A 12,297-nucleotide genomic window follows, 5' to 3' on the forward strand; every position below is an offset into this window, starting at 1 on the left:
AGTGGGGGTGGATGGAAATTGGGGGCAGGGAAGGCGAGCGGAGAAGGGCCAAAACAGACTCAAGGATCTTTGAACCTGTAACTATATGCTTTGTGTACATTTTTAGGCAAGGCTTTTTTTGTTTGAATTAGACTTTAAGTTAGTAAAATTGAACAGTTTCAGGTGGTAGGGGGATAGAGTACACTTTTTGATAGCTTCCAATTTTTGTTGGAATATAGTGAATAAATTCTTAAAAAACTTCAATTTCTTAGTAGTAGGGAGAACTTCAGATTGACTAAACTGGTTTAGTGTTTTAGGGGGTTAGTTAGGTATAATGGGGTAAATGGGCTAACTAATAACTTAATGTGCTATAGACCGAGGCAAGCCACTGTGACATTCACAGAGAGAATTAGGATGCATTAACCTTGGCAGGACGTTAGTTCATGGGGCAGCTGAAGACAGCTATACTGTGTTTTAAATTCAGCTTTGCAGCGTCCTTCTGAATTGCAGGACTGCTTTTGGAGGGGATGATTCCTGGTGGGTAAAAATAATTGAATAGATATGAGTGATTAGCTTTTTAGGAAGCAGTAAACCTAGTTTATAGGCATTCCAGAGCTCAAATGTTTAGGTAAAACATTAATTTTAAGTAACATTCATATCAAGCCAGATAGTTTTGTAATATGTTGAAAACACAATGACTAGCTTGCAAGCATATCATTTACATGCATATTTTTACAGAAAAAGCAAAATACAGCATACTGTTGAACAATCAATCTAAAAAAACATTAAACAGCTAGTTGCTAATAAAATAGAGTTAATTAGCTTGTCGCTAATAAAACACCATTAAACATGTGGTCACTAGCTTGAAATATGTGCTTACAGCCTTAAACAAGTACCCGCTAGCTTGGAATATATGCTTACATCCTAAGTTCAGTAAATTAGAGCTAGTAAGCATGTCACACCTTTTTATGCAGTAGCGCTAGGCAGTTTAAGTTATAAGAACAGAAGCTAGCTGCTTTTAAGCAGTTGTTTATGTTTTAGCACATTCAGACCGGGCAAATTTAGGCAAGCCTAATTACATTCTCTAGCCAAAGTAAGTTATAAAAAAAAGACACCAGCTGCATCTACACAGTGCATTTCAACTTTAACACAAGCAGAGTTTCATGCATAAATAGCTTTTAGAAAAAATAAAGTGAAAGTTTCTTTATCCATTTCTTGTAGTAATACACAGTAATAACAAAAAAGCAGTAGTTACATACCACAAGGGTCAGGGCCGTTGTCTTGGTCTAGGAACACTAATTGCTTTGAAAAAATGTCGGTTTCCTAGGTTCCTTTCTAACCTCGCATACGTTTCAATGCAGGGGAGGGATCCGAGATATGATAGGCTTACCAGACTCAAGAATCTTTGAACCTGCAGCTATATGCTTGGTGTATATTTTTAGGTAAGGCTTTTTTGTTTGAATTAGACTTTAAATTAGTAAAATTGAACAGTTTCAGGTGGTAGGGGGAGGGATATCGTACACTTTCTGATAGCTTCCAATTTTTGTTGGAATATAGTGAATAAATTCTTAAAACCTTCAATTTCTTAGTAGTAGGGTGAACTTCAGTTTGTCCAAACTGGTTTAGTGTTTTAGGGGGGTTAGTTAGGTATAATGGGGTAGATGGGCTAACTAATAACTAAATGTGCTATACACCCAGGCAAGCCACTGTGACATTCAAAGAGAGAATTAGGATGTATTAACCTTGGCAGGATGTTAGTTCATGGGAAGCTGAAGGCAGCTATACTGTGTTTTAAATTCAGCTTTGCCGCATCCTGCTGAATTGCAGGATTGCTTTTGGAGGGGATGATTCCTTGGCATGATGTTAGTTCATGGGACAGCTCAAGGCAGCTATGCTGTGTTTTAAATTCAGCTTTGCAGCGTCCTTCTGAATTGCAGGACTGCTTTTGGAGGGGATGATTCCTTAGCAGGACATTAGTTCATGGGGCAGCTCAAGGCAGCTATATTGTGTTTTAAATTCAGCTTTGCAGCATCCTTCGGAATTGCAGGACTGCTTTTGGAGGGGATGATTCCTTGGCAGGACATTAGTTCATGGGGCAGCTCAAGGCAGCTATACTGTGTTTTAACTTCAGCTTTGCAGCATCCTTCTGAATTGCAGGACTGCTTTTGGAGGGGATGATTCCTTGGCAGGACGTTAGTTATGGGGCAGCTCAAGGCAGCTATACTGTGCTTATAGTCAGCTTTGCAGCGTCCTTCTGAATTGCAGGACTGCTTTTGGAGGGGATGATTCGTGCTGGAGCTGTGGTGTAGTCTTCAGATTGCTACAGCAGACTGAATGACTTTGCCCTTGACAGTTGCTTTGTTCTTCAACCTCTTTTGTGCATGCAATCTTGAATTTTGCAGTTTTGTATGTTTTCTAGCATTTGACACTGGAGGAGAAGCACTTTTGTCCTTTGCAGCTACTGAACCACCACCTCGAATATCCTGATCAAACAATTCAAGACCCCTCCGTACCAAAAACGCAGACATCAGAATATATTTACTACTGTTCTGCCTGGTGTACGAGTAGTCATTCTCCACATTCTGCTGTCTCTCACTTTTAGTACCTTGTCCTTCTAACACAGTTTTGTAAGAATCAACTCCTTCTGCCATTAAGACTGCATCTTTACTATTAAAGGTCAAGGTTGTTTTCTAGTAACCAGATTTGGAGCATACACACGATATGCCATTTCAATTAACAATTCATGTTGTGGAATACCAATCCAGTTGCTTATTTGTGTTTCATAAAATTAATACAGTCGGTTCCTTTCAGCTTCTCTGGTAGAGCAGAAAATCTCAGGTTTTCCCTATGTGCTCTGTCCTCTAATTCTATTACTGTTCGAAACATCTCTTCTTGTGCAGTCTCATATTCAGCCAGTCTTTTCTTCGTTTCAGCCTCTGAGTTTTGCACTTCTGTCATCTTATCTGAATATGTTTAAAGCTTCTTCCATTTTTTCCATCTATTTGTTGTTTGTGTTGATATACTTCATCAGTGTTTCATTTATTTTAACCACTTCTGTGTGCAGTTGCTTTATACTTTCCTCTAGGTTACTGGAAGTCATGTCTGGAACTTGCATTGCTTCTTGCTGAAGAACTGCAGTACTTCTCCCAGTCTTTGTTTTTCCTCACCTTGTGTAGTTGATTTTCCTCAAGGTCCTTTATGCTTCTTTTTTTCCTGGCATCTAGGCACTGCACTTACTAGGCAGTTACTGAAATTTCTCCAATAATCTAGGTTCACTGGCTTTTTCTCACAAGTTTCTTTTTTCAAACTGGGGGAGACAGAATTAAGTTGTTACTCAATGTGCAGCCATCTTGGAAGTCTCGGACTAAAGTAATATAATGTGTGTGTTCAGGACAGGGAGTTCAACTGAAGTCTAGTACAAGATTTGTTCAGATACAATTATTGTACTACTTTTATTATGCTTTCAGATATTTGATGTATTATGCTGCTATATACCATTTAATTATGCTGCTGTGCATTTACATCTGCTATTATTTTATATGTTACTCACTATAATAAATTATCATTAAGCAATCCATGGCAAGATAACTCTGTTTTCTTACACTACTTTTTGTGTTTATCAATCACCATTTCTAGTACTTTCCTGCAGTGTAATAGAGTCTGACACCATTGTAATGCCTGTAGTAGTGAATCTCCCCCTTTGCTTTCAAACACTGGTACCAGAATACATATTTTCAGTCATCTAGGATAGGTCTCTCTCACTACATGATATGGAGTACCCTCAAGAGGCACTTCTACTCAGAGCACCTAACATCTTGATCATATCTGCTGTGACTTCAGGCTGCCACCCTTCCCTATCTTAACTTGCCGTAGTGGACTTTATGCATTTACTAGGTTGAGCTCTCCCTCCTCTATCATCATCAGCTGTATATATGGTAGAACAGCTTCACTGGGGTTTTCCTCGTTCAGGAGCTTCCTTAAGTACTCTTCTGCCCTTCATGTCTTCTGGAGTGGTGAAAGATAGTTAATAGCATCCCTTTTTGTGTCAATTATCTAAATGTCACATAAATAAGCATTTCTGCACTGGGGCAAGCATCCAGACACCCAAAGTTATATCTATAAACTCAATGGTCATACAAAAATGGGGAAAGGTGAAATTCACAATTCAAGCTCATAACAGTCGTGCACAAGCAATGATTCTGCATACTACACATATCCAGGCTTCAGTCTTCACCAGCTGTGTTCATGTAGTTACAACTTGACCAACTAGTCTGCAATCACCCGTACTGAAACCTTTGTTTGCTTTTGCAAGGCAATAAAGCTATCTTCTTAGCTATAATGTGGCAGACTCTCTTATATGATACTGATGTCTTCTTTCATATATTATACAACAGTATTCAACAATTACAAAGACAACAAAGCATCTCCACTACAAAACAGGAAAAGTAAAATGCCTGAAGTAAAGGGTCTAAAATCCTTTTATTCTAACTCTTTTGCACACAGTGATTATTGCAGAATAGTAGAAACACCACAACCCCAATGTAGCAATGCATATTTCACAGTATAATAAAAATAATTCTAAAAGTTCAGTTTCCAAGTTCATTACTGCATACCTGCAACCTTGCCAGCTGTGCAGTACGAGATACTATCTTGTTGTGTGGATCAACAATCTTTGCACGGATTCTGTGGATAAAAAAAAGTAAAAACGTGCAGTCACAAGCACTGAAATCACCAAGAAACAAAAAACAAAACAAAAAAAAAACTGAACTAATAAACATAGAGGTGAATACCTGTCTACTGCACTCTGTAAAGCAGCAATTCGAGTGTGCATCATCTGCAGAACACCTGGAAATAAAAACAGATAAACTTTGCTGCAGATTTAGCAGAAGACATTCCACATATCTACTGCAAATTGCCATTTAGGTACAATGCTGGGGGAAGGAAACAAACGTGAAGGAAAGTAACAACAACCAAGTGCATGTACATGCATCCACAATACCGGTCAGATCACAGTCTAGCCACTTGTAAAATGTACAGTTTAGTCAATACAAGAAGGCATTTAATGAAAGCTAAAGGGTTCAGGCATGCAGAGGGGGGCAAGAAAAGTTGGAGAGGAAGTTATGTTTCTTCTGTATGGACAGAAAGTGAGACTACACCTACACTATTGCATAAAAACACCCACTTTGGCACAAACACTGACACAGTAAAGTGAACTACATTTGGGATGTGGAAGGAGAAGAATTTAGGAGACCCTGAAGAATGGTCCTAGTAAAGCTTGATCTGGACCTAGAGAAAGAATCAAGCTTATAGTACTTTGTAAACCTATGTACAGAAGACCAAATAGCAGCTTCTAGAAACCAACCCTTGCCAAAGAGCCATAGATGAAGTCAAAGTCCTGGTAGAGTGAGCCTTGACCCAGACTGTTTTTTTTTTATGGCAAATATAACAAAAGGTAGTATTAGTATTAGACAACAATTTGGAAATAGGCTGTTTTGACAGAGATTGTCCCTTCTTACCTTTACAAGAAATGAACATTTGTTCCAAAAATCTGAAAGATTAAGTTCTATCAAGATAGTACCAGAGCTGTCTGTGGACATTGAAAGTACAGAGTATCCTTTTTATTCCTCATTTTTTGATTCAGGAAAGAAAATGTGGCGATGCACAGTTTGGCTTAAAGTAAACTTGGATATCATGTTAGGCATAAATGAAGTTTCATATAGATGTTTAATAGTAGACCTTATTCAGGTATATAGGGAATTTAGAGACAACCTCTACCTCTGGGAATGTTTGGGTTAGCAGAAAGTAGTGCAGAATTATCAGATAACCTATGTAGTAGATTCTATAGGAATGCAAAGTATACTAATTGGTTGTCTGAGAGTAGCTGATGTATGGAATAGACTGCCAAATTACATTAAAGCAAGCATTAGTTTAGATATTTTTAACAACACCCTGGACATTTATTATGGGAACAACTATTTTGGTATATCAGCAGGCTAGAAGGGCATTATTGCTTGTGTTTGACATATATATGTACGTATCTATTAACTTCAGCTCTCCCCGTGTGAAAACAAAAACTGACAAACAACAGCTAATGATATTGCCAGCTTGAGTAAAATTCAGTTATTAGCTAGCAAGTACACTGCCAGGATGCCAGAAAATAAAACTGCCTGAAAGAAAATCAACTAGAAAAGGTGAAGAGAAAGCATTGACAGAGAAGAATTCTGCAGCTGTTCAGCAAAAGCAGTTCAAGCCCCAGCTTTGGTGCAAGACATAGCTTCCAGTAACCTAGAGGCAAAAATAAGTCAAACGTGCTCAGAGTTGATTAAAATAAACGAAACACTTAAGGAGTATGTTAACTCAACTCAAATAACAAAAGGCTGGAAAAAAATTGAAGAAGCTTTAAACAGATATTTTGATGAGCTGATAAAAACTGCAAAAATTAGAGGTCGAAATAAAGAAAAGGCTGGCTTAGTAGGAGAATGCTCAAGAAGACAGGTTTCAAAAAATGTTACAATTAGAGGGATGAGCATAGAGGGAAAAATATGAGATTTTTTGCTGTACTGGAGAAACTAGAAGGGAACAGACTGTATTAATTTTATGGAGGCACAAATAAGCAACTGGACTGGTATTCCACAGCAGAACTGTTAATTAAAAGGGCACATCGTATGCATGCTCCAAATCTAACCATTAGAAAGAGGCCTAGACATTTATTAGTAAAATTCAGCCTGCCCACAATGTACGTTACTGTCCTGAGAAGCTGCTGCCAAGTTTCATTTACTTTTTGAAACTAAGCTGTTAGTGGCATGCCCACTGCCGGGACCATATTGTTAGGGTCCCTTCCCCTTTCCTACTTTACGCTGCCCTGTAATTTGGATTCTGTATGAACACTAACTATTGTACATTTCGCTCACAGCATTTGCTCTAACAAAACAAGGTATATTTTCAAATGCAGTGGCAAAAATAATTGCGGTCTGATAGTACAACTGTTAATTGTCTGCTATAAAGATTGAGACAAGAACATTATTTGCAAAACAGATAGTTTTTGCTGTTCTTTGACCTGCTTCTTCTAAATCAGGCTGTCTACCTGACAGTATTAATGACACCTCCCTAAATATCTTCTTAGGTATCTTTACCCTCCAAGAAACACTTACTAAAAAGGCATGCTTAGACCTTCGTCTCTATCCTGCATAAATGCAATTGGAACCCCCTTAAAACACTACCCTTAGACACTGCAGTGGAATACTTTAATTCCGCTTTCCTTGATATCATTAATAAACTAGTCCCCTTCAGAATAAGGGTGAACTGGAACAATGCTCCCTGGCTAACTAAAGACACAAAAAGCCCACTTAAATTAAGAGATAAAGCCTGGTCACACTGGCATTCCAACAAAATCGAGGACAACCAAGATCACTACTGCCATCTAAGAAACAATGACAAAACAAGTCAAATTGGACAAAAAAATTACTTTACTGATATTCAGCAAAAAAATCAGAATAACCTACAAAGATTTTGGTCCTCCATTAAAAAACTCCTTCAGCCTGGCCAACCGACATCAACTCTAGCATCCTCTACCAATAATGAAAGCATAGCCTCACAATTCAATACATTTTTAACAAACTCCATTCTTTCACTTTCTAAGAACTACTGCAATATTCCTCCAACTATCCCAGTTCCCACCAATGAGTCCTCCTTCAAGCCTATCCAAATCAACACCATAAAAATTACTTGGTAAACTTAAAGTTACAACCCTTGCTGCTGATAAACTGCTTTATGGAATTCCTTAAAATAGTTGCAGATGCCATCTCCTTCACAATTTCAATTCTCAACAGCTCAGTATCAGAAAACTACATCCCAGTACTCTGTAAGATAGCTTACATCATCCCACTTGTTAAGGGAGGGAACTCTACTGAGCTCTCCAACTTCAGACCCATAGCAATTTTATCCCCACTAGCCAAAGTCCTAGAAGAATGAATTCATACTCAGCTTACGAACTACCTTCTATGTAACAATCTTTTATCCAACAATCAATATGGTTTTCACCCCACTCACACTACCACAACTGCTCTCCTAAGCAGTTATGGTACAGTTATGGTAACCTAAGCATTTAGGTTTAATATTATTAATGCCCACCCCTCCAGGAATGTCTAATGGTCAGTTCCCTGTGCTTTCTCCTACTAACCTTGTGAACTTGGGTATTCTGAGGCAATGTAGCATCTGTCTCATGTACACTGACAACCGTCTCCTCTTACCTCCCAACACTCAGACTTGCAAGAGATGCACTTATATATCCAGATTGGGAACCACACTCTCCAGCCAAGACTGGAAAAGCTGGTCAAGAGGAGAAGGTCAGCACTTGCACCACACCACATGGAACACATAGCCATCCATAACACACACCAGCACTGCCTTCACATAAGAACAAAAACCATACACCCACCTTCGCAAAGACTCTCAATAAAAATCTACCCAAACAGCAGAGACTCCAAGGCAGAAACACACTCGACTACCACAACACAACACTAATCACGAGAGACACATAACTCTCCTAAACTGTGTGCCACTCAACCAAAGCCCCTAAGGCAAAACAGCATGCCCAACACACAAGTCATAGGTGATTCGATAGTGAGGCACACTGATGTCCAACTCACTAGGGTGAATAAGGGAAAGTAACTGTCAGCTGCCTGTCAGGCACCAGGATCCACCACATAACGCACGCACTCAGGGCCCTCAACAGCAGGTACAAATATGACTGTCATTGCACATGTGAGTATGAATGACCTGAGACGTATCTCCCTAGACTACATGAAAAGAGACATGGAGGAGCTCTCGGATTATGTAGCCCAGGCGGGTATGACTCTAGCCCTGAGCAGCATCCTAGCATCACCCAGAATGATACCACAGTACAAGAAGAAAATGATTGATTTCAACAATTGGCTAAGTTTCTGGTGTCATTCTAAGGGGATCCGGTATCTGTCTGCCTCTGATGACAAGACTGACAGACCTCGATGCTTTGCCAGAGATGGCCTGCATCTGCCACCCCAGGCTTCCGGATACTGGCCAAGACTCTTGCCACCCACCCCTATAGTGCCTTTTTTAGGTGGTGTTCCAAAAACCAAATTACCACCGTAACAGCTACAAACAAATGCAATATGAGGGTCATGCTGCTCAACACTAGAAGTCTAAATCTCAAAATGCACTCACTCGAAGCACTCCTTAAAATGGAGAACATCGACATTTGTGCTGTAACAGAGACCTGGTTCAAGGTAGCAGAAAGCACCCCTGCACTACTATGCTATAACTCATTCCACACCTTTTGGCCCCCAGAACTTGGACCGAAGCTCCAAAGGTGGTGGTGTTTCCATATTCATAAAGGATGCGCACACCTTCAGACTGGTAGCCCAACATAACGCATCAGAGATACTTCAGGTGCAGCTAACACTGGGTAAGACAGCTATTCTGCTGTAGGTCCCCAACCATGTCCCAAGACTCACACTCCACGTTCCTAAGCATCCTGGAGAATATTAGATTCCAAACTAACACTCTCATACTGGGCGACATCAACTACCCCTCCCTTAACTGGGAAAACTACTCATGTACCAATACACTTGTCCAACGTTTCCTGGAATTCATTAATTCCAATACCTTGGACCAGCTCGATCTTACCCCCACTAGAGGTAGCAACATCCTTGACCTGGTCATTACTAACATGGGCGACCATTGCTCTACACCAGTAGTCAACTCTTCCCTGGTTAGATCCGACCACAAACTAATCACCTTGGAAATCCACATCCATCCCACCCCCCCACAAAGGTAACCACCATGAAAAACTTCTCCAAAGGTAACTTTGGGCTCCTAAAAGCAGAAGTGGCTAACTTCATGGCACCCATGAAAATGGAAAAGAGTTGCATGATCGCCGAATCATACACCAATGCACTGTACAAACACATACACGAATGCATGGATCTCGCCATACCCAGTAGAACCAAGATGCTCTCCTCCAAAAAAAGCAAGCCAATCTGGTGGTCCCCTGCCATAAACAAACTCTACATCAGAAGGAGGAAACTGATGCAGAATAAGGTGAAGTCCCAAGACTGGAAAAACTCCCTTATCAGCCTCAACAAAAAGTTGAGATCCCTCATCAAATCCTCTAAAGCTAGATATGAAAACAGAATTGCAGCAGATAGTAAAGACAACCACAAGGCCTTCTATAGTTATGTAAAGAAACTCCACGGCAATACCCAGATTTGCTCTGAGCTACTGCACAATGGTAACTCCTATACAGATTCAACATATATTGCCAATATACTGGCTCAGGGGTGGGCAAACTTTTTGATTCATGGGCCACATTGAGTTCTAACATTTGACAAAGGGGCCAGAACAGGAGCAGATAGATGGCATGCTTTGAAAACATCACCTCATTGGGGGAAAAATACACATCTGCTACAGCTGTACTTTCAAGTAATGTGACCTCCTCTTGACTTGACAGCCGAACAGTATGCATATGTATACCTGTGCAAATTGTTTTGCTATTAAATCACTAGGAGGTCTCATTACTTGCAATTACATCTACATTTGGGAGTCATAACTAGCTCAACATGCAGTTTGAGTTATTGCAATGCATCTTTCAGTGTTATAATTAAAAATGTGTTTAAACTGAAGACTTAAATTTCTTTATTTCAATGTGTAATTTTTCAGATCTTGATTGTTTAATGGGTTATATAAAAATGCAATAATTCAAATTAAGGTATTTGCTTCCTCCCTCTTCTTCAATCTCACTACAGAAATCCCTGACATTCACTTTAGTAAACAGGACTTGATTTCTCATCATATGCTGTTCCATTGCTGTGACAGAAAAGTAATCCATAACCACATAAATAAAAAAAAAAAAAATTAAAATCTCATAAATGTACAGCATATTTCACTTTATTTGAACTGCATTACACTAGACATGCCTGGAGAACTTTTCATAAACATGCTGTATAACTATAGCTGTCAGGGGACAGATTTGGGGTCTGTGCATTTAATGTACATTTGCATCTGGACTGGAGTACAATGCAGTTGTACAAATGAAAGGAAAACTACAGTAGTATACTTTAAAGAACCAACATGAGCAGGAAGGAAATGTCCAAAGTTGAAAGAAAGACATTTCTTGTGGGAAGGGGCTGATAAAGAATGGGAGGCTGAGTCTGTAATGAATATTAAGCAAGCAAAGCAACCAAACTATAGTGCAGTTCAGTGTGACAACCCAACTGTTGGGAACACACTAAAAGTACAAATATTCAATGGAGTGCCTAGTGATGTGGAGAATGCACATTTTACTTATTTTAAGCAGTCAGATCATTTCTTTTTTTTGAAGGATAAGGCAAGAGAATAGATAATGAAGCAGATCGCTCACACACACACACACACACACACACACACACACACACACACACACACACTCTTCACCTTTCAAATCTGCATTCACTAATTTCACTCACTTTCTCTCTCCGATCGCATACACACACACACACACACACACACACACACACACACACACACACTTCAAACCTGCATTCACTCACTTTCTCTCTCCGATCGCATACACACACACACACCTTTCAAACCTGCATTCACTCACTTTCTCTCTCCGATCGCACACACACACACACACACACACACACACACTTCACCTTTCAAACCTGCATTCACTCACTTTCTCTCTCCGATCGCATATACACACACACACACACACACACACCTTTCAAACCTGCATTCACTCACTTTCTCTCTCCGATCGCATACACAAACACACACACACACACACACCTACCTTTCAAACCTGCATTCACTCACTTTTTCTCTCCGATCGCTCACACACACACACTCTTCACCTTTCAAACCTGCATTCACTCACTTTCTCTCTCCGATCGCGCGCGCACACACACACACACACACACACACACACACACACATTTGTTACCTTAAAGAAAACTTCAAAGCAAGCTGTGCAGCAATTCCCATTCTGCCTGGAAAACTCTGCAGTTTTATGGTGTAAAAGTCCGTTGAGCTTAAATCCAAAATGGCGGGCAGTCCCATTATTCAAACAGACGCGCTCCCGCATGTCCCTTGATCTTAATTCCGACAGGCTGATGGAGCTGACGTCATCGCGCATGTGATGATGTCAGCTCCAAAACCACGAAAAATTAAAAAGTCTAATTCGGGACGGTTGGGAGGTGGCGGGCCGAATCAAAACGTTTAACGGGCCGCATGTGGCCCCCGGGCCGTAGTTTGCCCATGCCTGTACTGGCTGACAAATTCAGTGCCAACTTTACCCTT

The 12,297-nt window shown here is 40.1% G+C and overlaps 1 protein-coding gene across 1 annotated transcript in view; it reads right to left on the reverse strand.

Moving 5' to 3' along the window:
- Nucleotides 1–12,297, reverse strand: part of COG5 (component of oligomeric golgi complex 5) — a 3,265,454-nt gene that overhangs the window by 3,185,959 nt on the left and 67,198 nt on the right. The window contains exons 4-5 of the mRNA XM_044088540.1: nucleotides 4,770–4,824; nucleotides 4,593–4,662 (exon numbers count right to left, since the gene is read on the reverse strand). Coding sequence (XP_043944475.1) covers nucleotides 4,593–4,662; nucleotides 4,770–4,824 — 125 coding nt within the window. The remainder of the gene's footprint in view (nucleotides 1–4,592; nucleotides 4,663–4,769; nucleotides 4,825–12,297) is intronic.

The sequence above is a fragment of the Protopterus annectens genome, chromosome 11.part0 (genome assembly GCF_019279795.1).
Source record: "Protopterus annectens isolate FY-2018-M chromosome 11.part0, PAN1.0, whole genome shotgun sequence".
Taxonomy (NCBI): Eukaryota; Metazoa; Chordata; order Ceratodontiformes; family Protopteridae; genus Protopterus; species Protopterus annectens.